At 38.0% G+C, this 27,703-nt stretch overlaps 1 protein-coding gene and 1 long non-coding RNA gene across 11 annotated transcripts in view; one reads left to right on the plus strand and one right to left on the minus strand.

Moving 5' to 3' along the window:
- LOC105499519 (uncharacterized) overlaps positions 1–27,703 on the plus strand; it is a 195,466-nt gene that overhangs the window by 158,953 nt on the left and 8,810 nt on the right. For 3 of the 4 annotated variants that reach the window (XR_011610261.1, XR_011610264.1, XR_011610263.1), the window contains 2 exons: positions 5,648–5,763; positions 18,960–19,078. This is a non-coding gene — a long non-coding RNA (uncharacterized lncRNA). Of the gene's footprint in view, positions 1–5,647; positions 5,764–18,959; positions 19,079–27,703 lie in introns of those variants that run through there. The other variant, XR_011610262.1, reaches the window with a different exon arrangement.
- The window catches only part of LOC105499520 (coiled-coil domain containing 141), a 263,883-nt gene that overhangs the window by 146,610 nt on the left and 89,570 nt on the right, over positions 1–27,703 (minus strand). For all 7 annotated transcript variants that reach the window (XM_011772110.3, XM_071073848.1, XM_071073845.1 and 4 more), the window contains exons 6-7: positions 23,600–23,853; positions 6,470–6,586 (exon numbers count right to left, since the gene is read on the minus strand). In XM_011772110.3, the coding sequence (XP_011770412.2) occupies positions 6,470–6,586; positions 23,600–23,853 (371 nt within the window). The remainder of the gene's footprint in view (positions 1–6,469; positions 6,587–23,599; positions 23,854–27,703) is intronic.

Below are 27,703 nucleotides of genomic sequence, written 5' to 3' on the forward strand. Positions count from 1 at the left end.
TCATTGATCTCTTGAATGTTTTTTCATGTCTTCATTTCTTTCAGTTCAGCTCTGATTTGGGTTACTTCTTGTCTTCTGTTAGCTTTAGGGTTGATTTGTTCTTTTCTCTAATTATTTCTATTGAGATGATAGGTTGTCAGTTTGAGATCTTTCTAACTTTTTGATGTTAGAAAGGCATTTAGGGGAGAACACTAAATGTTGGGCATTTAGTGCTATGAATTTCCCTCTTAACACTGCCTTAGCTGTGTCCCAGAGATTCTAGTACGTTGTATCTTTGTTCTCATTAGTTCCAAAGAACTTTTTGATTTTTGCCTTAATTTCACTGTTAACCCAAAAGTCACCGAGGAGCATGTTGTTTAATTTTCATGCAGTTGCATGGTTTTAAGTGATTCTCCTTGTCTTAATTTCTATTTTCATTGTGCTGTGGTCTGAGAGTGTGTTTGGTATGATTTCAGTTCTTTCCCATTTGCTGAGGATTGTTTTATGTCCAATTATGTGGTCAATTTTAGAGTATGTGCCATGTGGTGATGAAAATAATGTATATTCTGTTGTTTTGGGATGAAGAGTTCTATAGGTGTCTAACATATCCATTTGGTCCAACGTTGAGTTCAGGTCTTGAATATCTTTGTTAATTTTCTGCCTTGAATTATCTGTCTAATACTGTCAGTAGAGTGCTGAAGTCTCCCACTATTATTGTCATAAAAATTTTCTAATTGAATTTTCAAGGCTTACAGGTAAGGAAAGTGGGGCTCACAGGTATGTAATGTACCCAAGGTATGTCATTCACTATGTAGTGAATGTCATAGCAGGGGTTTACACCTGTTTTTCTCCATGTAGATGCAACCAAGTATAGCATTATAGTCAACTTCTAGATATTGCATTGCTCACAGAACATACTCTGTTCTGGAGTAAGGGAAGACAAAGAATATAGAACTATAATCATTTTGTCATTATAATTCCATTTTCTCTAATCTAATCTGCATGTTTTTTTTTCTTTTGGTTTGTTGTAGGAAGCCTGCTAATTCAAGTGAGAAGAGGTTAATAAAGTGGCTAAGGAAAATGTATATTCAGCAAAGGCTGCCAGGTCTTTCCAGAAATCCTAACCCTATATATAGGACTGACTTCATGGCCAGCTGACCTGTGCAATCACACAGAGCCTTATGTTTAAAAGGGGCCCATGCTGCCCCTATACTGAACTTCTCAATAATATTTTAAGAAAACCTTCCGTAATTTTATTTTGCACTGGGCCCCACAAATTATGTAGCTTGTTTTTTCTGTAAAGTGAAAGTAAGGTTTTGTAGATCACAGAACTTTTCTGTGGGAGACAAAAGGTAGTTGAGTCTCAGGGCACATGGCTGTCTACATACAATAAGGTTGGATGCCATAGACAGGAGATATGTCAGGGGAGAACTTTTTAGGTGTGATGCTTTCTCTCCTTACCTCCCTGGTCGTTGCTCATCTTTGTACCTTTTTGGATAGAAAATAGTACCCTCAGTCCAGTACCAGTAAGAGAGAAAAAACAGAACCCCATGGAAATCTAATCAGATGGATAGTTGATATTAGAGAGGCAGGCAACCTGATCTGTTTCTTCATGTGTCCGTACCAACTCTCCACCATGTGAGCTGGGTAGAATACCACCCAGAGAAATAGGTCATGGATAAAAGCAAGGTCCAGAATCCAGTCACTGGGAGGTCGTCCAAGGGGTATACTCTTTTGTTCGTGTGGTGGAGGGGGGGTGTTGGGGGACAAATGGGAATGGCTGAATACTAATTGTAGCAAAAGAAGTCATCTGCACTTAGGGTACTCTCCCCAACTCACCCAGAAGGGGTAAGTTAGAGCACTGGCTTTCATATCCCCAACATACTAAAGTTACTGATATCCCAATGGAACATTAACTCACAGGGATAAACAACATCTGTTGACCACAAGCAACACTGAAATACAGAAGAAGCAGAATTAATGCACTGGACAGACCAAAAATTTAATATGTTAAAAAGTATGTCTTAAGATATGAGGAAATACATTAGATAGGTAAAACAGAAAACCATTTGTGAAGAAGAATCAATGTCAGCAATTGGGCATGAAAAATGTAATAGCTGAAGTGAAGAACTTGGCAGAAGGGCTGAATGGCAGAAGGAGTACAGCAGAAGAAAGAATGAGTGCGCTATAAGATCAGAGATTAGGAAGGAATAAAGAAATAGGGGGAGGCAGTGACAAGTTAAGAAGGATATAAGTAGAACATCATGTATGTAATACAACTTTCCAAATTTACATTGCGACTAGAAATTAGCGTACTGAAGAACACAAAGAACTGTATAAAATAGATGCAAAGAGTGTTATGGCAAAAAACAATATGAGATCTATGGCTTCATACTATTTATGAAAATTAAAACATGTAACTCTCTATTTTAGAAATAGGACTATGTCTAAAGACAAAAGTTGAGCCCATTAGAGTAGGTGCCTGTGAGAATGAGAATGTGAGGGAGACAGAGAATAAAGGCGAAGACAATAAGGTAAACCAAAAGGGAAGTGTAACTCTACTCTGAGGGTTACAAAAATGGTTTTAAAGTTAATAGGTGGATAGATAGATAAAAGAAGGCTAAGTGATTATCTAAAGTCACCTGGGAATCACAAAGAAAAACTAAAAGGATGTTTCTTCTTCACAACGTAAAAGACTTACTACACAGACATCAATGAAATGTCCTTTTCATATCAGGGACTGTCCTATGTGCTGGGAATACCAAGGTAAGACACTGTCTACTTTAAAAAAAATACTGCTACTTCCCCCAGCCAGACTTATTCCTTTCAACCAGCTCTGGAAAGGTGTTTTTTACACTCATCTTGCTTTCAATATAACAAGCATAACTGATATTGAAATGTGCATCCTATCTCATTTACAGGATTTGAAAATTAAAGAAAGTTTTGAGGTCATCTAGGCCTACCTCTGATTGCTTCAGGAATCTCTTCTATTTCCCAACCTGTGGAAGTCTACTTTTCTGTCATGACCATGAATTATTATTTCTTTCCTACAGAATGGCTGTGGATGTCTATTGCCTCTAGGACAACTCTCCTTAGCCTCTCTTCTCTGGCTTACACATTACGAGGACTTTAACTCTCATCATAGACAGCCTGGTTTGATTGCTGTTTGCCTTATTCTGCCATATTCTGGTTTGACCACCCCCTCCTAACCAACAACTCATATTCTATCCATCTGTTCAAGCCCCATCATTCCAGAAAGCTGTCCTGGATCACCCCAGAATAGAGCACTACTCCCCCTTGTACAAACAGACTGATGGTGGTCTCTCTCAACCCATATGATTCAGAGACTCCTGAAGTCTTAATAACCAGTTATCTTGCCAGTGAATTCTCTAGTGTCTGAAATTCATGGCAAATATCTTTAGAACCTTTTTGTATCTACAAGTTATATTTGAGCATTCATTTTCATTTGACTGAATCAGTCTAAATAATTAGTCCACATTTTTGTAATTTGTAATTCAAGGTGGATTAAGATTGATGGCTCTATAGCCCAACCCATAGTTCGGAAGGAAAATCTTACATTGGAAAGAATACTTCACAGAAATAAATAAAAAGAAGAAATCCCAATAAATAAACTAATACTTTTTTTTTTTTTAGAAAATAAATTTGCCAGGTATGATGGTTCATGCCTGTAATCCCAGCACTTTAGAGGGCTGAGGTGGGAGGATCACTTGAGGCCAGGAGTTCATGACCAGTCTGAGAAACATAGCAAGACCCCATCTCTACAAAAAAAAAAAAATTAGCCAGGTGTGGTGGTGTGCAGCTGCAGTCCCAGGTGCTCGGGAGGCTGAGTTGGGAGGATCGCTTGAACCCAGGATGTCGAGGCTGTGGTGAGCTATGATTGTACCACTGTGCTCCAGCCTGAGTGACAGAGTGAGACCCCCATCTCAAAAAAAAAATAAATAAATAAATAAATAAAAAGGAAAATAAATTTGTTCTCAGGAATGCTGTAGAGAAATAGGTTTCTCTGCCTCACTTTTCAAAAACAGTTTGCCTTGAAAACTACTTGAGTACATGGGGCAGTACTCAGCTTCTGCCCAAGATGCAGAGTAGTTCAGGACCCTAAAGGAAGTGGATATACTTGTATGGAACTTCCCAGGCTCAAACAATCCCCCCACCTCAGCCTCCTGAGTAGCTGGGACCACAGGCATGCACCACCACACCTGGCTAAATATTTTGTAGAGATGGAGTCTCCCTATGTCATGAGGCTTATCTAGAATATTATTTATTTCTAAACAGGAATGAACTATCAAGTCATGAAAAGATATAAAGGAAACTTAAATACATATGACTAAGTGAAAAACGTCAATCTGAAAGCCTACATACTGTACAATTCTAACTACATGACATTCTGGAAAAGGCAAAACTATGAAGAGAGTAAAAAGATCAGTGGTTGTCAGGAGTTGCGGGTGTGGAAAAGAATGAACAGGCAGAGCACAGAGGAGTTTTAGGGTAGCAAGAATAATCTGTATAATTCAATGATGTTCAATCATTCAATACATGTCATCACACATTTGTCCAAACCCATGGACTGTACAAAACCAAGAGTGAACCCTAATATAAGCTATGAACTTTGGGTAATAATGATGTGTCAATGTAGGTCCATTAAATGCACCACTCTGGTGAGGATGTTGATAATGGGGGAGACTATGAATGTGTGGGGGCAGGGTGTATATGGGAAATTCTACACCTTCCTCTTAATTTTGCTGTGAACTTAAAACTGCTCTAAAAATAGTCTTTTAAAAATTATTTTTTACATCCCTTATACCTGCAACTTAATAATATTGATGGAAATAATATGCTTTTTTGTTTATGCACATCAGAGGTGGAAATACAGCTATAAACTATGAGAAAAACTGTGGCCTACTAAGGTTAAACATTAACAAATATTCTACTCCAGACTGTCTTCAGGCTAGAGGAAACCATAACTCCACATTTATCATGAATATAACCCCAAGGGATGTATAAATTATGTGTACACTATATACTGCTTTTTTTTTTGTATTAAAGGAAGCAGCATCCTATGCAATTCTGGTAATCTCTTGTGCTTAGCATTTGGGGCTTTCGATAAAACTTTCACTGATAAAACTTGAGTGATACAAACAGAATCAATTGCCATATAATTCAATGAAAAAAATTAATGTCCTAAACAGATAAACCAAATGCTGAAAAATTTTAAGAACTTAAAAAATAATCAGTCATTATTAGTCAGTCTTCTGTAAGTGCACCTTTTATCAATCAGTCAAATATTCAAACCAAACACTTTGAATGCCTAGAAGACACTGGAGTGTTCAAACAGAAGCAAGAAACTGAAACAAATGTGTCATGATCCCCATGAAAAGATTTAAGTCTAAATAAATGCAATCTACTGCCTCCGTCCTCATCTTGCCGACTCCTATCCTCCCAGATATGTGAATATTTGACTTGTCTAGCCTGTATTCAGCTATTGTCTAGTAGTGTTGGCCCATTGTTTTCTAGAGCTTTATGACTTAGCTCTACCTACAACTATCAATCATCTAAAATATTAATAATACAAAGTTCTCTAAACGTTGATAGTGATTATTCACTGTTCTCATTCCATCTACTATGATGGACTTCTGTTTTCTTGCAGATCAATATGGAGCCTCTGTAAAGAATTTTGGAAAGTATTTATAGACCCCCAGATGTATAAATGCATTGATTTTCAAATAACAAGACACAATGGAGAGAAGGTCAACCACAACACAGGTGCTTTACTCATCTTGCTTTCGGCACTTCATGCTTGCATTTTAATGCATTCTATATACCTACAAGTGGCTGCCGGGCTGGTAACCATTACTTGTTGCAAAACTGAGAAATCTGAAGCAAGTTAAGGAGCAAAAGACATGTAAATGGGAACAGCAATCAAATTATATCTGGAAGTCATAAAAGTGATGACTCATAGTAATGATATCTCAGTGTAGAAAAAAATTTTAGAAAGCTAAAAAAGTATAATGTTTAAGAGCTTGGGCCTCTGTATTAGACAAAACCTAGAACTGAATTTTAAATCTGCCACTGACAAGATATATTATATTGGTCAAGCGACTTTGCATTTCCAAGCCTCTGTGTTTTATTTGTTTTGATGCATAAAATGGGGGAAATAATACCTCTCCCTTAGGGGTTTTATGATAATTTAGACAATGGATTTCATATACATAGTATAGTGCCTGGCATATAGTAACTATTCAGAACAATATAGTTATTGTTGTAGAAGCTGTTAATTTGTTTATCATTATTCTGGAAGCCCTGTCAATGCACAGCGGTATTGCTAATGTTATTGGGATTTTTTTTTTACATGAATAGTAGATTAATCAAAGAGACTTCTCAGTTCTCCTCTAAATTACCCACAGAAGCATATTCAAGAAAGGTTAATGCATTTTTCAATTATTTTTAAAGTGTCTAATATATCTCTTACCTTTGCTTTTATTATCAGTTCCTCGTGCTTACGAATTAGATCCTCATTGTCTGAAAGTGATGAACCTAGACTTTGTTCCTGTAAATCTCTTATCGTTTTCTGAAACCAAGAAGTAACCTAGGTAAAAAGCAACAAAGAAAGATCAAAATTTAAATAATCAGAATAAGTGAGTAAAAATTCAGAAATAGTCCCTCAACCTTTCAAAGGTTAAGCTACTTTAATTTCTCTTTATATAAACTATCTCATGTATTAAAATAATATGAACAAGTTTAGAATTTTTTCTTCATTTAACCTCTACATGCATAAAAGAAAAAAAATCCCAGAAAAGTATGAAAATGACTAATCAGTTCAGTAGATTACATGGCATGAATAAGATCAAAATCTCCTAACAAAGAATCAAAATACATTCCCAAGCAGTCCAAAAATCATGAATTCGTTTAAAATATATCTTCTTTCCTGGAAATGAATATGAATCTAAGTATAGTTATATAAACCCATACGAAGATATTAAACAGTATAGGTAGAATTATATTTTCTGCCATAAAATAGACTATGCAGAAATATTTAGTTTGCTACAAGTGCTGGAAATCTATATCCAGAAAATAGAGAGGTTATTAAAATCCATTGACATTATAAGTGGTAAGGGCATGACTCACATTTACATTGACTTGATTTATCATACATGCCATATACAGTGCTGAAACCACAAATAGCAAAGGACTTGAAATAATCCGTACCTTTTTAAATGATGCCAACACTTGTCATGGGGGCCCTGGATACAGATTCCTTATCCCAATTAAAGGAGGCTTAGATTTTTTACTCTCGAATCCTGTATAGCATTATCCTTATGATCATATCATAATGACTGATTCTTAAGAGACTACTACCAGCTACACAGTTTGCTAGTTGCTTTTTGGGCATCATCTCTATTTCTCTCAACAACTTTATAACAGTCATGATATCATCATTTTAGAGATGCAGTGACTGAGTTTTGAAGAGGTTAAGCAGCTTATCCACAGCCACATAGTAAGTAGCAGAGTTTGTCCTCCAGTCTGCAGGATTTCAAAGTCCATGCTCTTTCCATTGTGCCCTGCTGCCATGCTTGAGTCATTTCAAATCTTACAGCCCTGCCATCAGGGGAAATGACTTCAAATCTGAAAAATGAACACTGGCAGCCCATTCAAAACAATGGGCATATAAATCCCAAGTCTGATACTATGTCTTTCCCCAGCCTAGGTTGTCTTGCCTGTTGCAGTCTCAGGATTTCTCTGAAATCCTGTAACATGGAGAAATGTGTGAAACAGGTGGCCAAGGAGAACTCTAGATTAGTTTGGAAGTTCCACACAATAAATGCACATCACACACACACACACACACACACACGTCAGAGTTAATGGCTTACCTAGAATAGGACACACCATTTATAGGGCTAATATTGCAAAGTTGACTATGTGATCAAAAGGTCTACACCAACTCTTAGTATTTCTCAGCATGGAATAGGCAGTTAAAATACAGGATGGAAGCATTTCTCTAGCTTTCTGCTAATTGGAAATGTCTTTGTTAACCACCATTTTAGTCCATCATTAGTGCAAAGAAAAGAATACTGGTGACCTTGTAGCAGTTTTCATGTGACATATATCTCATTTTCTTCTGAATATTTGGTAATCTATGCACAATACACACATTATCTAGTTAGTCCCCAAGATATACAAGTATTGTGCTTATGTATTTACAATTATTTGAAGACAGTCTGTTTTTCTGGTATCCAATTAGAGCTAGATGATATGTACAATGTGCCTATGAAAACACACACAGAGTATTTTATCAACAGCTATAAAATTTATTATTTTATTGTGTAAAACAAAATAATTTTCTCCCAAAAATGCAGTAAGCCCCTATAAAAACACAACTAGATCAATGATTTAAGGGTTTCCTCAAAGTAAAGTGGATCACGATACAACTAACTTCCAGAGATCGTTTATTTTATTAAATGAAAGTGAGTTTTATTTATTCTTAGCTAAAGTGGGAGGGACTTGACATCTCAAGAATGCTTTAATAGGGACAGTTAATATAGAATCAGAGTGGATGAAAAATGGGTACAAACAGGTGTTCTCTAATCTCTAAAAACAGGTGAGAAGCCTGAACCCTCAGATAATCTTATTAAACTTTGTGAGTCAAAGACTTGTCATCTAACACATGCCAGCAGTGATGAAAGCTGGGTAAGAGTGAGTTGTTTTGATTTTTAAACCGTATCTACTGACCTCATCTTCTGGATTTGGCACATACTATTTCAGCTCCCAAAAGATACTATTCCTGTGAGACAATACTATTCTCTTTAAGAGAATGTAAAGAACTACGATAATGTTCAGCATGTCTTGTTCACATTCTTGCCTGTTAAATCATGCTGACTCTCTAGATCTACAAATTGTTACTACCAGATGCACCCTGGAAAGAAACATAAAAACAAGTTGGCATAACACTCAGAAGTCAGTCGATCATCATGAGGGTGTTACATCTCATTATGAGGTATTCACACACAGGAGCAGACTCTTAGATCAGATTTACCATGTATGCTGTGGGATGCACACAAAATAGGCTCTCAGAGTCCTTCTGATCACAAGATAGGACACCCTAAATAACCAGGAGCATGTCAATCATAATATTCTGCCACCCAGTAAATCAGTCATTGTGCCTGGTGAGTAGCTACTTCAGACAGCTGCATAGATATTCTAAGTGCACTTTTTATAAGGTTTTAAATTATGTCAGCTGCTGTCCAGAAGCCTGAGTGTTAAGTACAGTAAATGATGCACCAGGACATTTATGTAGAACATGGTCCCTGCAAAACTATGAAAACATGAGCCATAAGCTGAGGAGATGTGCAATGGAAGGAAAACAAAAAGTATTCAAAGTGTGCACTGGAAATTGGTTCTGAGCAATGATGGATTAAAGGGGTAAATTAGAATATTTTTCTTTTCTTCCCAGTTTCTATCTTTCAGTTTCATCTGAGCAATGTGTTCATGGTCATCCCATTAATTTGATAGGGCATTCTAGGTACTTGATGCCCAGAGGAGATAGAACTCAGCAGAGGAGTGAGGCAGATCTTTGTAGTGGTGTGTGTGTAGTGATGGGGTGGCATCTATCACAGAATGACAAGAGATGGAGAAAAAGGAAAGTCAGCAAAGATGCAGAGAGGAAGCAATCAGGAATGTCCAGTGAAAACAAAGAGCTTCCTTCAAAGTTAAAGTGGGGTGGCAGGAAAACCTGCACTGTCCAATACAGTAGCCACTAATCAACATAGCTATCTAGTACTTGGAAAGTGACTAGTCCTAATTGAGACATGCTCCATGTATAAAGCACACAGCAGATTTCACAGACTTAGCATAAAGTATAATGAAAATATCTCATTAAGAATAACAGTATGAGTATGAGTATGGTGGTTCATGCCTGTAAACCGAGCAGTTTGGGAAGCTGAGGCAGGCGGACCACTTGAGCACAAGAGTTTGAGACCAGCCTGGGCAACATGGCAAAACCCAGACTACTAAAAAAATACAAAAAATTAGCTTGGTGTGGTGGCACACACCTGTAGTCACAGCTACTCAGAGAGGCTAAGGAAGGAAGATCACCTGAACCTGCAAAGTTGAGGCTGCAGTGAGCCAAGATCATGCCACTGCACTCCAGCCTGGGCAATAGGAGTGAGACCCTGTCTCAATAAAAAAAAAAAAAAGTTACTATTGATTACCTATTGAAATAACATTTTGTATATGTTGGGTTAATTTAAAAATATTATTGGTTTTCACCCTTTTTGTGTGGCTTTTTGCTTTTTAATTTCTTTTTACTTTTAAAATGTGGCTACTAGAAAATTTAAAATCATATCAGTAGGTTGCATTCTATTACTATTGGATGGTTCTTCAATTAAAATATATTTGGACTATATTTGTTAAATGTAGACTTAAAGACTGAGCTTTAATTAGGGATATGTAAAAAGTGGAGTCAGGAGAAGAGTGGTGTGAGATATCAGTTGGTAGCATTTATGAACATCTAAGTGCGGATGTTGGCTGCTACAGTTTTGATGTTTGTCCCCTCTAAACCCCATGTTGAAATTTGATTCCCAGTGTTGGAGATGGGATCTAATGGAAGGTATTTGGATCATAGGAGTGGACCCCTCATGAATAGATTGATGCCCTTCCTTGGTGGGGGCTGTGGGAGAGTTCTCCCTTTATTACTTCCCAGCAGACCTGGTTGTTAAAAAGAGCCTGGTGCCTACATGTGTTCTCTTGCTTCCTCTCTTGCCATGTGATCTCCGCATTTGGAAACTCCCCTTCACCTTCTGCCATGGGTGGAAGCAGCCTGAACTTTCAACAGGTGCCCAGTCTTTCAGCCAGCAGAATCATGGGCCAAATAACCCTTTCATCTTCATAAATTACCCAGTTTCAGGTATTCCTTTGTAGCAATGCAAAATGGACTAAGACATTGGCTACATTCATTGGCTGAGTAAAGGATAATAGCTTTTGGGAAAGCAGAAGTAACAAAGGGGCTCCTCCCCACATTTTTTTCTTTGATTAGGTGAGACATGCATTTCTTTGCTTGTGTTGTTCATCACTGAAGATGCATGGGGAAAGTTGATACAGGGATGTACCAAAAACAGTGGGAAGGTTGGAAGAGAGGGAAGCTTGGGCTAAATACCTATTGAAGGTATTTAGCCTTGAGCAAAGAAGGACTCCTTTTTTTAAATATTTTTAATTTTTGTCTTGTTGGAAGTCCCACTTTGGACTCCTGCTGGTAAATAAGAATGAAGAAAGTAAAAGAAGTGAACCAGCCTTCCTTCCAAGAGAAGCATTAGGTACTAATTTAGGTAGGTTACAACATAACTTCAACTAATCTTTGCACCCCTCCTGTGATAAAGATATTTGTCTTTTCAATAGATGAGGTAACAGTTCAATAGACAGTTCAATAACTTGCCTAATTTCAAACAACCAATAGGAGGAAATTCTTGTAGGTAGGGACAGAAATGCCAGTGTCAGAATTCATACTATGCAATATTTTTCCTGCTTATTATATACATCTGCAGAAATAAAGGATTCTGGAGAAGAGAAGTGGCCTATATATATCTCATTAGGCTATATTTATGAACATTCTTTTTTTTTTAAATTTATTATTATTGTACTTTAAGTTGTAGGGTACATGTGCATAACGTGCAGGTTTGTTACATATGTATACTTGTGCCATGTTGGTGTGCTGCACCCATCAACTCGTCATTTACATCAGGTATAACTCCCAGTGCAATCCCTCCCCCCTCCCCCCTCCCCATGATAGGCCCCTGTGTGTGATGTTCCCCTTCCCGAGTCCAAGTGATCTCATTGTTCAGTTCCCACCTATGAGTGAGAACATGCGGTGTTTGGTTTTCTGTTCTTGTGATAGTTTGCTAAGAATGATGGTTTCCAGCTGCATCCATGTCCCTACAAAGGACGCAAACTCATCCTTTTTGATGGCTGCATAGTATTCCATGGTGTATATGTGCCACATTTTCTTAACCCAATCTGTCACTGATGGACATTTGGGTTGATTCCAAGTCTTTGCTATTGTGAATAGTGCTGCAATAAACATACGTGTGCATGTGTCTTTATAGCAGCATAATTTATAATCCTTTGGGTATATACCCAGTAATGGGATGGCTGGGTCATATGGTACATCTAGTTCTAGATCCTTGAGGAATCGCCATACTGTTTTCCATAATGGTTGAACTAGTTTACAATCCCACCAACAGTGTAAAAGTGTTCCTATTTCTCCACATCCTCTCCAGCACCTGTTGTTTCCTGACTTTTTAATGATCGCCATTCTAACTGGTGTGAGATGGTATCTCATTGAACATTCTTAAAATAAAAACCAAAATGCAAAGCTATGGTTATAGAACCCAATTTTAACACCGAATTAGGTCCTGTATATAATCAGGGGCTTAGTGAAAATAGTTCATTAGAGAGGAGAATGAATGTGTGGGTCAGGCCTGTCAGAGAGAGTCCCTGAGAGCAAGATGCCAGCTGTGGGCAGTGGTGACAGCAAGAGCAGGCTGAGAATTTCACTTCCCAAATGACATGTGCCAAAGACAGGACTGAAAGATGGAGCATGCAAGCAATAGAAAATGCTCTCTGATGGTCAAGGATAAACAACGGAGGCGTCAAGAAGGTGAACTTCTGCTGCAGCCCAAAGCAATGCATCAGAATGTCATAAACCACTGCAGCTTATTTTTCTGCAATTTGTTCCACAATCTGAAATCAGATCTTTTTTGTCTTTATTTAAAATATGCTGGAGGAGGTGAACTAGCAATAAGCAATTCAAACCACCTTAACAGAAATGCTTAAGGGGAGATGAAAATCTCATCAAATTACTTTCATTTTCTTTTCCACGTGCAGAACTTGCTGAATAACCAGGTTCTATTAAGGACAAAAAACTGATCAAGGAAAAAGGCATCAGTTATTCATCTTCTTTAACCCAAGACTTTTTGACAGTCTCTCTTGCAATTACCAAAAATACACACATACAGAGAATGCTTTCAATTGTAGTTGATGGTCACAGGTGACAGTTCTAATGCCTGCTTTGATTTTGAAGGCATGTTTCCATAGGGCTTTGGTTTTTTTTTCTTTTTTTACAGTAGGAGAACCAGTTGTATTTTGTATTAGACAATACAGTCAAATGAGCTCTGGACTTAACTAGCAATAACCAGATTTGAAATATCTATTTGGTCCACTAGGTGATTCTAATGCACATTAGAAGAGATGCTAAAGCTGTGTTGCTGATGTTTGCACCTGCAGACTTGGCAGGAGGGCAGAAAAAAACAATTAGTGCCAAAAATGTGGATTGGGTTTCCATTTCTAGATGTATTCTGGGACCGATCTAGTTATTGGCCTGTTATTATTTGGACTTAGAGATTCCAGGAGGACAATGCTCACAATTTTCTTCTGTAGAATTTGGGAGCCCTTTGTGAATTACTGAGATCAACTGGAAGGTATCTGTATCTCCTCAACAAATTCCAGCATCAAATCCCGGTATTCTGTGTTGAGGGGCAGTAGGAAAGCTAAAATATGTTATTTTAAGGCAAAACTTGTTACTTTATGAACAGCTTTACATACAATCTTTTTCCTGTCTAGAATAATAATTTTATGTATTTAACTATTCTGACTTGTGTTAGCATATAATTTCTCTTCTCACATCTATATTTCATTTAAAAAAAAGGCAGTAAGGACTTCCCTTCTTAACAATGCCCACAACAATTATTTGTGTTTAGGTAGGCTCTTCACTTCCAACTACTTAATGGATGGAAAGTTATTTCGTCCAATGGACAAAATCAGTACAGTAGAAGTCTCTGGACCTAAATTTTATTTCTAACATTACCTCTGACTCATTGAAAATAACTTCCCCAGCAGTGGAAAGAAATTGTTTTTCAGGAGAGGAAACAGCCCCATCCAGTGTCTTGGCAAAATGTGTATCCCTGCCAAAGATATCGAAGGCATGGTTTTCCCAATATAACTTAAAGTTCCACCCTAAGTGATCTTCAGCCAATTATATTCACTGTGTGTGTGAGATAAAGAGAGTGAGAGACAGACCGACAGACAGCGCAGAGCTACTTAGGAGTGGGACCAAAGTTTGACATTTTCATTTTACCTTCCCATTTCCTAGGTCAGGCAGCTTAATGGATTTCCTACCAAAGTTTTGGCCTGAACCTCTGGTTGTTGGGAAAAACAATGAATCAGAAACTGTCATATAGACAGAATAAATAACTGGTAAATTTTAAAAGATGTCTTCATCTTTTTAAAGCATGCCATTTATTGTTTGCTTAAGAGTCTCCCTACAATATTCATTAAAATTAGTTCATCCTTTTGGGTTGTCTTTGGGATTGGATCGTGAGAATGAGGGAAGAGGAGAAAATGATTTCTACTTCCTGGCTAGTTTGGGATGGTGGCAGGAGAAAAGAGAAGCCAATGATCACCAGGGACAAGCACCAGGGGTAGGGAAGGAAAAGAGCTTAGAGAGGTAAAAGGAGACCCACAGGCAGCCCCAGGGCTTAGCAGATATCTCAGGCAGCAACAGCTAATTCTGTCATACAATGGGCATGAGGATTAGAAGCAACCACAGAGCCTTCCCCAGGGAGCACACACACATCACTTCTGAGAGTGAATGTGGTCACAGTGTGTGTCCCCATCCCCCTTACCAACCGACTTGAGGGCTTCAATAACCAAAATGTTGTTAAGCCATCAGTTCAATTGAACAGTATACAGGAATGACCTAATTTAATGAAAATGTAATCAACTATAATAAGTATAAGTGACCTAAAGAATAGCTAAAGGGTGGAGAAACTTAAGAAGTGGAAAAATTGGTTTTAAACTCTATCTTCCAGCTAAAGCTGACCTTTTGAGTAAACTAGACTGGATATAAAGCCATGAAATGGCATTTATGCCCTGTTCATATCAGAACATTTTAGAAAGTTAAGATTATCTAGTGGTTTATGGAATTGGTGTGGGATGTGGCCAGTGTGTCTGATTTTGTAGGCTAGTGATTATCCAGTAAAGCTCAGAAAGTGACCGCCAAAGTATGTAGTGATATGGTGAACATTTGAAAAGTATTGAGCACCTACAATATGCCAAGCTGTGCTCAAAGCATTTTAAAATGTATAATATTTTTTATTTTTACAATAAATCTATAGGTAGATACTGTTATTATCCCCATTTTATAGAAAAGGACACTGAGGCACAGAGGCCAAGTAACTGGCCCAAAACCACATACCTAGTAAATGTAAAAGCTAGGATTGGCATCCATGCCATCTGCACCAGAGTCCCTCTGTTTCAACCTTTGAACTGCAGTGCCGTTGGAAGCAATAGTCATTCGCATACATCCCAGTTAGAAAAGGTTTTTTTTTTCTGTCAAAATTACGTGATCCTTCTACAAATACTATCAGATCCTTTGCATTTACTGTTGGCGTGCCCTAGAGAGAATTCTAGAGACAGACTGTATACCAAAATGAAATTCTGTGATAAATTTTCATCTATGGACAGTGGGACAGTCATGTATACCTGCTACTGACCCAACGGTTTGATACCAGTGTCACCAAAATAATGCAACCCTTTTTTTTTGGCCTTATGCCAGCCAATGTATGAAAGCTGCCTTCAGAGAAGGACTTTTTTTTTCTTTTTTTTTTTTTTTGAGGCAGCAGCTCACATTTATTGAGAGATGCAAATGCATGTATTTTTAATGCAATCACTAGAGATTTAGGAAATACTAAGTTAAACAACAAGACCAGATTTGCAAACATGAAAATAAAAGGTAATGCTCAACACTGACCAATGTGGTGGGAACTAGTACTCAACTCCAACTAGTTGGAGTCAAATTTAAACAACTTTTGTGGGGGTAATTTGACAAGATGGATCATGGGACTTAACACTTGTTCACATTCTATCAACCCCCAAATTCCACTTTTGGGAATAACACTGTTTATCCAGGAATACCACCTCTTGGAATATGAAAGATACACTCAAGAATACAACTGAAGAGGCTCATTGTGCGTAGTCATAATCATGGGACCAGGACTGACATTTTGCTGATGTAAATGTTTCAAAGTATTTTCACTCACACCTTCTCATTTATTTTTCACAAAATCTCTTGGTGATAGGTTTAGTATCCCCAATTCAAAATTTCCAAAGCAATAGATAAGAAGCTCAGGTAAGTAACTTCCAGAGAAGGACTTTCAAAATTACGCATTTAAGCTGTTGAATCATTCAAGTTCTAAATCCTAGTTAGAAGGTGGCATCATATACAAGAGAATACACTCACATATGCCTGTATGGGTGCACAGTTTTACAGATGTCCACCAGACACAAGATTGGTGCCCAGACGCTATGCTCATATATGTCATCTTTAATATCATTTAAATTGCTCATTGACAAGGAATATACTGCATGATTATGATACACATTTTACTCAAATTATAAAACCACAAAACCTTCTGATGTGAATTCTATTATCCTTCCTGCCCCTAAAGATGTATAACTCATATGTGATCTGGGTAGTAAAAAGAGATTGTCTGCCCTCATGTCTTAATTCTCCTAGACGTCCTTGACACTGTCTTGTACATAGAGACCATGAATAGCTTAGTTTTAATATATTTGTTTGTCTCACTTATGCCTGATTGGAGCAATTGAGAAAAATTACATTCATAAATCTTCTTGCCAAGATAATTAATTATGCACGAAGTACTTCAAGCTGCTTCTGATTTTCATTAATGAGGCAGATTATCTGCAAAATAAGATGCTGCTGGAGCTGAAAAGAAAGGTCAGCTGCTTATCTTTAAATGTAAAACAAGAGTGCATTATTATATCTGAAAAACAATGATGAAAGAACATGCTATAATTATCTTTATGAGGTGATCACATCCTAATTAAGATAGGAAAGTATGTGGTTTTCATTTACTGTTTTCCTGCAGTTGATGTGAATCCTAAGTCCCCATCATGCTGGTCACTTAATTTCTTTTCCAAAGGAGAATTAGCTGAACTATTATAGTTCAAAAGCATTAGGCCACAGCACTCAGAAACAGAGAAGCACTAAATGTATCTTTTAAATGGCTCTTACGAAAGAAGACACATCACGTATTCAGACATCCACATTATTATTCATCAGTAATCTTTGTTCTATTTCTTTACTCAATTTCCCTTTTTCTTAATTGGTTAAAATGATTGACAAAGTTGATATTTCATTAATGTAAAGATTGATAGCTCCTGTGTTCACTTAAAATAAGACAGAACTGACCAAAAAAAAAAAAAAAAACAAAACAAAAAAAAAAACCCTTTGCCCTCCAATGAAATGTGGTTCCATATGTTCTAGAATTATCAGGTAGATCATCCAAGAACATGATAACTATAAAACCCAAATTACGAACTGAGTGACACTCAGCTCAGTGTCCCTGCTGCAATTCTTCACCATTGTACCATCAACAACACTTTAGAACATTCAGGCCGGGCACGGTGGCTCATGCCTGTAATCCCAGGACTTTGGGAGGCCAAGACCAGCAGGTCACTTGAGCCCAGGAGTTCAAGACCATCCTGGGCAACATGGTGAAACCCCGTCTCTACTAAAATGCAAAACATATAGCCAGCATGGTGGCGTGTGTCTGTAGTCTCAGCTACTTGGGAGGCTGAGGCACGAGAATTGCTTGAACCCGGAGGTGGAGGTTGTAGTAAGTCAAGATTGTGTCGCTGCACTCCAGCCTGGGTGACAGAGTGAGACTCTGTCTCAAAAAGAAAAGTAACAATAATAATAATAAAAAACAGAAGTTTAGAAAAACTGAAAAACTCAGGTGCAATAATTTGTGTTTATACATACCTGGACTTTAAAGTGAATCCTTGTTCATATAATTATCAACAGAGTAAGCATTAATTATTGTTTATAATATTAATAAATCAAAGCAACTCTATTTCCTCATTAATAAAATACTGTTTAAATTGTTTTATATTCAAATAGCAGAATACTACACACTTATTAAAATTAATTGCTCTACTTAAACACAGAATATGTTTAGTATTTTTTTCAATTTAACAAAAAAACAGGTTGTAATACGGTATATATAGGCTAATTCAATTAATTTTCATTTGTTTGTTTAGTTTTTTATAATAAATGTGTGTGTGCCTGTGACTACGCTCACACTTGGATAAAAGTCTAGAAGGTGGCAGTATGCCAAATTTCTAGTAGCAATCTGCATGGAGGGGGATCGCTACATTTTAACAAAGAAGCATTTTTAAATCACAAGCAGAAAAAAAGATACTACTTTTTGTTTTAAACTATCAATTCAGTGCCCGTTGAACAAGGGTAGCTGTTAACATTATTAAAGCGACTTTTATTTTATCACATCCTGTGAACTCAAATAATAAAACTGGTCTTCAATCTGAGACCAATCTTCATCTGAGCACGACATTGCGGGGGCAAGAAGTGGGGAGAGTATGTAACATGTCGGGCCTTCACCATCTTTTTCAGACATGATGGTAACAACTGCTAACACTAAGATAGTAGTTGGTATTACTATTCATATTTTTACAGAAAACTGAGCCTCAGGGAAGTTAAATAATTGCTGTTACTCAGCTAGTAAGTGGTGAAGCTAGGATTTGAACCCAGCCAACAGTCTGGCCCCAGGATCTGTACCCTTACCAACATAAAGAGACAATACTTAGCTTTGTTAACTAACTACTCCAACTGCTGTCACTGCTGTTAACAAGAGAAAATGTCACATAGGTGTTTTAAGATTCAGAGTCCAAATTTTATTTTTATTTTATTTTTTGAGACAGAGGGTCTTATTCTGTCACCCAGGCTGAAATGCAATGGTGCAATCTTGGCTCACTGCAGCTTTGGCCTCTTGGGCTCAAGCCACCCATCTATCTCAGGCTCCCAAGTATCTGGGACTACAGGAGCATGGCACCATGCCTGGCTCATTTGTGTGTGTGTGTGTGTTTTGTAGATACAGGGTTTTGCCATGTTACCCAGACTGGTCTCGAACTCCCGGGCTCAAGGAATCTGCCTGCTTGCTCTGTTGATAATTATATGAAAAAGGAATCACTTTAAAGTCCAGGTATGTATAAGCACAAATTATCTCATCTGAGTTGTTCAGTTTTCCTAAACTTCTGTTTATTATTATTATTATTATTATTATTATTTTTTCTTTTTGAGACAGAGATTGCTCAAGCAATCTCACCTCCCACAGTGCTGGTATTATAAGCATTCATCACCACACCCAGCCTAAGAGCCTAAATTTTATATTTAAGGAAATGACTATCTTGTTTATTAACTGGTTATATTTACTATAATGTTGATTATTCTTATTATAATTAATTTTTGTTCAAGTGCTGTTAGGAATGGAGTCTAAATGACAGCCTCATTCCCTTAACCACGAATGTGGATTCCTAAATCCTAACTATACTTGTAACAGCCTCCAATAACTAAACAGTATTAAGAGACCTAGACATGTATGACAACAGTAATGCTACATCCGGGGGAAAGAATCTGGGCTGAATGAGAAAGCTTTCATAAGTTGTAAGGTTTAACCACAGAGAGGGAGGGCAAAGAAACTATTAAGTACCTCTTAAAACGCTATGCATTGTGCTATGTGTTTTGCACATTATTTCATGTAATCCTTATAACAACTCTGTGATTTAAGTATTATTCCCAATTTAAAGATGAGGCCCATTAAAACAGCAATGAGATACCACAACACAGCTATTAAAGTGGCCAAAATCTAGAACACTGACAATGCCAAATGCTGACAAGGATGTACAGCAACAGGAACACTCATTCATTGCTGGTGGGAATCCAAAATGGTATAGCCGCTTTGAAAAACAGTTTAGCAGTTTCTTACAAAACTAAACACACTCTCACCATATGACCCAGCAATCGCATTCCTTGGTATTTATCTATATAAATTGAAAACTTATGTTCACATAAAAAGCTGCACATGGATGTCCACAACAGCTTTATTCATAATTGCCAAAATTTGGAAGCAACTAAGATGCCAGTAGATTAATGGATGAACAAACTGTGGTAAATGCAGACAATGGGATACTTATTGATTTATTAATTTATTTATGTTATTTGAGACAGAGTCTTGCTCTGTGTCACCCGGACTGGAGTGTAGTGGCATAATCATGGCTCACTGCAGTCTCAACCTACCAGACTCAAGGGATCCTCCGACTTCAGCCTCCTGAGTAGCTGGGATCACAGGTACACACCATCACACCTGTCTACTTTAAAAAAGTTTTTGTAGAGACAGGGTCTCCCTGCTTTGCCCAGGGTTGTCTAGAATATTATTTAGCGCTAAGCATAAATGAGCTATCAAGCCATGAAAGGACATGGAGGAAACTTGAATGCATATTACTAAGTGAAAAACGCCAATCTGAAAAGTCCTGTATGATTCTAACTATATGACATTATGGACAAGGCAAAACTATGGGAACAGTAAAGATGAGTGTTTACCAGGGGTTAGAGGGAAGGGAGCAATGAACAAGCAGAGCACAGAGGATTATTAGGGCAGTGAACATGGTTTCTATGATGCTGTGATGGTGGATGCATGTCATTACACATTTGTTCAAACCCATATGTACGTGGAATTGGACATTTGGAACATACATCATCAAGAGTGAACCTTCCTGTAAACTGTGGACTTTGGGTGATAGTGATGTGTCACTGTAGGCCCACTGATTGTAAACAAGCTATTCTGAGGGGAGATGCTGATAAAGAGAGAAACTGCATGTGTGGGGGCAGGGAGCATATAGGAAATCTCTGTACCTTTCTCTCAATTTTGCTGTGAACCTAAAAGAGCTCTAAAAAATAAACTTTACTTTTTATTTTTTTTTTTTTATTTTTTTTTTTTTTATTTTTTTTTTTTTTTGAGATGGAGTCTCGCTCTGTCGCCCGGGCTGGAGTGCAGTGGCCGGATCTCAGCTCACTGCAAGCTCCGCCTCCCGGGTTCACGCCATTCTCCTGCCTCAGCCTCCCGAGTAGCTGGGACTACAGGCGCCCGCCACCTCGCCCGGCTAATTTTTTGTATTTTTAGTAGAGACGGGGTTTCACCGTGTTCGCCAGGATGGTCTCGATCTCCTGACCTTGTGATCCGCCCGTCTCGGCCTCCCAAAGTGCTGGGATTACAGGCTTGAGCCACCGCGCCCGGCCAAAAATAAACTTTACTTTTTAAAAAGCACCCCTCCCAAAAGCATTCACCTCTAAACAAAATGAGACCCCATAAGTTAGAGAACTTACCAAGTCAGACACCTTCTACTATACCTTACTTTACTTATTAGCAAATATATTTTTGCTTTCCAGGTTTAGCAAGGGATTTAGATTTCCTTTAAGAATGTGGCCGGATTAGAATGTCCATTTTGAATCTTCTAAATTTTCAGGTGATTTTTTTCTTTTCTTTTTACTACAGAGGATTCAAGTGGATGATTACTGCCATAGTTATGGGGCAGAAAGGCAAAATTGCTGTTTTAAAAATAAATAAATAAAATTACTGAAGTTATTTTCTTATTATTGGGAAATTGTTCTGTTTGGGGAGCCTCTTTGAGGAGGTTTTTTTTTTTTTGGAGAGAGAAGGTGTCTGTGTTAATCCAGATAAGAGATGTTGAGGTTTAAAATACAAGTGCTTCTCTGTATGATAAAGCAAGAGGAGTTTTTAATGTATTTTTGGAAGCACTAGAGGCAGGGGCTTGGGGTTGTAAACACAAGAATGAAGAGATAAAAGGAAGGTTCCTTTAAGGGGATAGTAGCTCTGGGAACACGGTGGCTGGTCAGGATTAGGGCAGAGAGAGACAGAGAGGAGCAAGGGAGCTAAAATACACCCACTTATGCTCGGAAGGACAAAGAACTTTGGAAACAGTTGTCTTACAATTTTAAGTTTCTTGTCCTGAGGATTAATTTCCTTCTTGTTATGTCAGAGTCATCAGGAAAAGACCTTTGCATTGGACGATAATGCTTTGGGAGATGAGCATGTGAAAGTGCATGTCAGAGTGTATAATGGCTAGAGCAGAGTCCGCAGGTCAAGCACAGCAGAAGCAGGACAGGAGGAGCGGGCAGCAGTCAATGTAAAATGATAAAAGCAAGGCAGCTTAGAAAGTGTATGGTGACTTAGAAGGGAATGGCAACAAAATGCAAGCAGGAGAATATACGACTGACATCTGCATTTAGGTCTCTGCTCTATGCCACTTCCTCGGAGAGTCTTCTTTGATTCCTTCTTTGATGAAAAGTTGACCAACACATGTCAAAATTCATTACGTTATTTGATTTCATCATCAGGTTTATCATCATACTCATCATTTGTTTATTATAAGTCCTCATCACATTAGAATAATGGTTCTTAACTGGGGGTAATTTTGTCCCCCAGGGGACATTTGGCAATGTCTAGAGACAGTTCTGGTTTTTCAAAACTGGGGATGTTGTACTGGTATCTTGTTGGTAGAGGCCAGCAAGGCTGCTCTGTATCCTAGAGTGTGCTGGACAGGACAGCCTCCCACAACCAGGAATTACCTAGCACCAAATGTCAATAGTGTGAAGGTTGAAAAACATTGAATTAGAAGGAAATTTCCTAGAGGAAAAAGGCACCATCTTGTGGTCTAGTATATCCCCAACACTTAGGATAGAAACTGGTACATAGTAGGTGCTCAATAAGTATTAATTGAAAGGTTGATCATCATTTAAGTTCTCATTTTTCCAGCTTGAAATAAGAACCAGTTTCTTCTGGACTCATATGCGCTTCCAAATATATGAATGTCTCTTCAATTTGGATGGAGCAATAATATTAAATATATGAAAAAACCTCTTTCCCGTGTATCTAGGCCAGGAGACGTCCCCCCACATGATTTCTCCCTAAAAATTCCTTCCACTTAATCTGTACAGATTTAAACATGGAATTAAGACAATCAGAAGTGTTGTGATAAACTTCTCACTTATTTCAGTTGGGGGTTTGCAAAGAGAGTTCTGCCCACTCTTCACATCAAATAATTGTAGCAGAAGAAATCTGTGTCAAGCACATTGACAACCCATCAGAAATGTGCTCGCAGCCTGGGTAATGAGCTCTAATGAGCCTGCAAACTCATCAACCCCCAAAGCCCTCTGACCACAGATCCTGCAGCTATGGGCCAAGGTCATATTTCTTGATTGGCATCAGACTACTCTTCTAAGAACATTATCTCTATTTTGGGCTGACAGACTTTTTTTTACTGATGTAAGCAGCAATCTAGCACAATTTGGCAGCATCATGCCTCTTCAACTTTTAAGAAAATTGCAATTAACATTTCAAAATGTTAAAGAAACATGTCTAAAAGTAGTGACCTGGAAGGAAGGAAGAATCCAACAATAGAATACATTCATTCTCGAAACTACCCACAGGTGTTCTCTCATTTATAAAATCAACAGTATAATGAAAAAAATGCATACATTTGATTTTATATTACTTACAGGGAAAAACAACATGGTAGTTTGGATGAAAGATTTTTGGACCAAAGACCAAAGGATTTGACCATGAAGACTGACAAACTGCCCCGGGGAATGGTTAATCCCTATAACAACTAATCAGCTGAGACTGGAACATCATCCAATGCCCCTTTGGGTTACCTGGTTTTCTCGTTGGTCCCACTGACATATCTGCAGAACCTGACTCAATTCTTGCCACTGTTGCTTCAAGTACTTGTCTAACTGTCTTCTCCTGTCTTGTAGAAGTTCAAGAAGGCTGTCAATCTTCAGACAGCTGCTATGAGCTCCCTGAATCAACTCAGGATTCACATTAGGTCCTTCACACTTGAATTTTTCTATGAAGTCAGTGAGTTGTTGACTTTTGTTTAAAAGGGCTAAAGACCGTTCCAAGAGTTCTAGAAGAAAATTAGAAAGAAGAAAGAATAATGATATTAGCAAGCTTTTATACAGCAATATTTGGATTCTTCACAATGTAAAATATATGTAATTTTTATGTTAATAAAAAACAAGTTGTGCTGCAAGGAATTAAAATATGTGGACAGAAACTGCCTACAGTACTTCAAAGAAAAAACTGGTCAAACACCTTAGCCTAGCAATTGTGATAGTGCTAACTGCCAACTGATGGGATGCTTTGTTCAGCAATTGTGTGATTCAGGCAGGGAGTAGAATGAGCGTGGGATTTTGACATTGCTGCAGTTTTCAGCGGTATGATGCTGGGTAAATGTTCTACATTCTAAGGTGATTGGACTAAAGCTGAGGTTTAAAGGCTAGTGCCTGGGATGACCAAACAAAAACTCAATAAATGTGGTGGCCAGGTGCCCAAATGTCAGGGACTACAGCAAAGTGGAAAATACTTGCTAAAAGGGTCAGCTGTCACTCAGTTCTGACGAACTGTTGACATGAAGAATATGGGTTCAGTGTTGATGGAGCTTCCAATTATTAAAAGAGTTTCAAATGCAAATTTTATATGAAAGTTCTGACTTCTAAATCTTTCATAATTCATATTTTTTAATTAAAAAATCACAGGATAATGAAGCATCGATATCTCCCAAATGGGCTACCAGTATGTGATCTCTGGAGTAAATAGCATTGTAAGTTTGGGTAACATCGTGTAGAATTGAGATGTTAAGCTAGAAATTGAAGAACTACTAAGGGAGAAAGTGTAGAAGAAGAAAGAGTTGAGAATAGCACATTGAGAGGCATCTACACTTGCGGATCAACTGAAGGAGCAGTTGGGGAACTGTCCAGTCTCCATCAGGCAGAAATGAAGGAGTTGTCCATGACATCCCTCTCCTTCAACCCGCCATCATCAAGACCTGTTGATATTACATGGTATCTCTGGCATCTGTCTACTTCTTTCTATCCTCACCATGGAAAGCATCATTTGTTGCCTGGATGTACAGTCTTCTCTTAATTGTATCCTCTCTCCAATCCATCTATCAATGCTCCAGACTTTAGCCACAGCGATCTTTTCTAAACATAACATCTCTTTTTCTTTCTTTCTTTCCTTTTTCTTTCTTTCCTTCCTTCCTTCCTTCCTTCCTTCCTTCCTTCCTTCCTTCCTTCCTTCCTTCCTTCCTTCCTTCCTTCCTTTCTTTCTTTCTTTCTTTCTTTCTTTCTTTCTTTCTTTCTTTCTTTCTTTCTTTCTTTCTTTCTTTCTTTCTTTCTTTCTTTCTTTCTTTCCTTTCTCTCCCTCCCTCCCTCCCTCCCCTCCCTCCCTTCTTTCTTTCTTTCTTTCTTTCTTTCTTTCTTTCTTTCTTTCTTTCTTTCTTTCTTTCTTTCGCTCTCTCTCTCTCTCTCTCTCTCTCTCTCTCTCTCTCTCTCCCTCCCTCCCTCCCTTCCTTCCTTCCTTTCCTTCCTCTCTCTCTCACACACAGATGCATGCACACACACACACACACACACACACTTAAACAATGGCACCCCATTGCCTTAAAATTAAAGACAGACCCCTTAATGTAGATTACTATGTCTGGCATGGTCTAGTCTCTTCCATCCTTTTCAAATTGTCTCAATTTCTCAATTTTTCATTCTTCTTTAAATTCCTCACACATGCTATACTCCCTCCTGACCCTGAACTTTTCACTATGTCCACTCACAGGGACACCATTCTCCTCAACACCCTCCTTCGTTACCTTTACTGTACTCATACTTCATGTCAACTGTCACTTCCTCAAAGGACAAACCAAATGGGATCAAATACTCTCACACTTAATGTCTGTCTTTGCCACTAGGCTCCATTGCAACATGAGGATAGAGACCATGACTGCATCCAGCACTTAGCACGGTGACTGGTACAGGAGATTTGCTATCATTTTTGTAGAATGATAGAGCGAGAACAAATATTTTGAAATGCGGGGGGAGGAGATTGGGAGAGCTACAGATGTTAGAGATCAGAAGTTCTCCAGAGATGTATAAAAGAGAAGTTGAGAAGACTTTGAGTTTTGTGATGGAAACAGAAGCCAAGTTACCAGGGTGAGGAGTGAGAAGGCAATGAGAAGTGAGAAGAAAGTGAGCTGAGAAGTGGGAAGGCAACAAGCAGGACAATCTTTGAGACATTTGTTTTTATAAGAAAATGCTAGGATAGTATCTTGAGAGAATAACAGGGTCAAATATACTGTTTTTTATTATTATTATTTTATTTTCAGGATGGGGGAACTGTGGAGAACACTGGGAGAGTAAGCATCTTACCAAGTCTGACACTAATAAAAATGGACTGAACCGGTGCTGAAACTCAAGACTTGTGATTAGTATAACTCAGTATTATTTCCACTATAGGGACACACTCAACTTCAGCATTCTTGGCAGTTTATTACACAGCGATGATGTAGGCTGAGGTAGTTGGGCCAGTTTTCTCTTTCAATTGACACCCTTTTTTTTGGGGGGGGGGAGAAAGCTGGAGGAGAGAATAAGATAAGTGAATATACTGTAAAAAGGCATTTTGAGATGAAAAGGAAATAATTTGAAGTAGTTTATTCCACATGACCTAGATCTGTCCTGTAAAATATTAGCTAGTAGTATCTGCTCCGAATGACAGTGTGATTATGTCCCCTGGGCAATTTGATTGTGAGTCAACAATGCGAAGAAACAAAAGACAAAAACAACCACAGACTTCAACCAAGTCAGAAGAACGGGAGAATGTAGATAGTGTAAGAAAAGTCAGGGAGAACATCATAATTCAAGTCAATTTCTTTGGAAAAAAGAAATGGAAGCAAACATGAACAAGATGGGACTGGGGGTAGGGTTCAGGAAAAGATCTATCTGCTCAGAACAAGTTCTTACGGGAAGGTCCAAGACACAACTGGAGAAACGAGTTATAGCAGGCCTTACCTATCAGACTAAAGAGTTTAATTTGTATATCCTTAAAGAAGTAAGAAGTATGATGGAGTCTCCTTTTATATATAGAGAGAAATAGTATTTTTCCTTTGCACTGAAGAGTTTGTTATGATATTGTGAACAGCTACACACAAACATACACACACATACAGCCCACACATGAGAAGTTTGGGAAGGCAACAGGGTCTCCACAGGGTTTCCTTCCTTCCTGTAACTAACTCTTACATATTAGACTTTGCAAATGAGAGAGGGAGGCACAACTTTAGGTCCTCAGGGTATTGCAGACTAATGGTCAACCTGTTCTGGTTCCCGTGAGAACACGAACAATTAGCCAAAATTACAATTCACATTTTTTTTCCTGGTTTTCTGTTTCACCTTCTGCCAAAATAATATAACAACTACCACAATATTGCCACGCACACAGCCCCCTGAGCCAGCATTAACTTGTAAAATGTATCCAGGCTGAGTCAGTCTGTTACCTGCCACCATGACGGCTGTTGAGGTGGATGGATTCTTCCCTCAGTTTCCTCTGCCAGTTCCCTCAGTCTTTCAGTTTCTTACATTTTGTTTCTTCACAGTTTACATTTTCCTAGCTATTTATTCCATCAGTTGATCTTACAAAGTGATGTGTTTTTCCCCAAGGGTAAACTGTCTAGATATATTGCGACCTTCAAGAACATCTTTACAGTCAATTTATTTTAAAGATTGTATATCAGCACATACAAAATCCTTCTTACTGACACAATACCTTCTCATGTGAACTTAGAAAATAGTTGATAAATTTTCATTAATTGTTTTGATTAATTTTCAATCTATCTAAAAAATTATCATTAAAGTTCACAAAATACATCATATTTTATATTAATACCTCTATAGTTTGCCACAATTATTAAGTATAAATAACCAATT

The sequence above is a fragment of the Macaca nemestrina genome, chromosome 11 (assembly GCF_043159975.1).
Source record: "Macaca nemestrina isolate mMacNem1 chromosome 11, mMacNem.hap1, whole genome shotgun sequence".
NCBI lineage: Eukaryota > Metazoa > Chordata > Mammalia > Primates > Cercopithecidae > Macaca > Macaca nemestrina.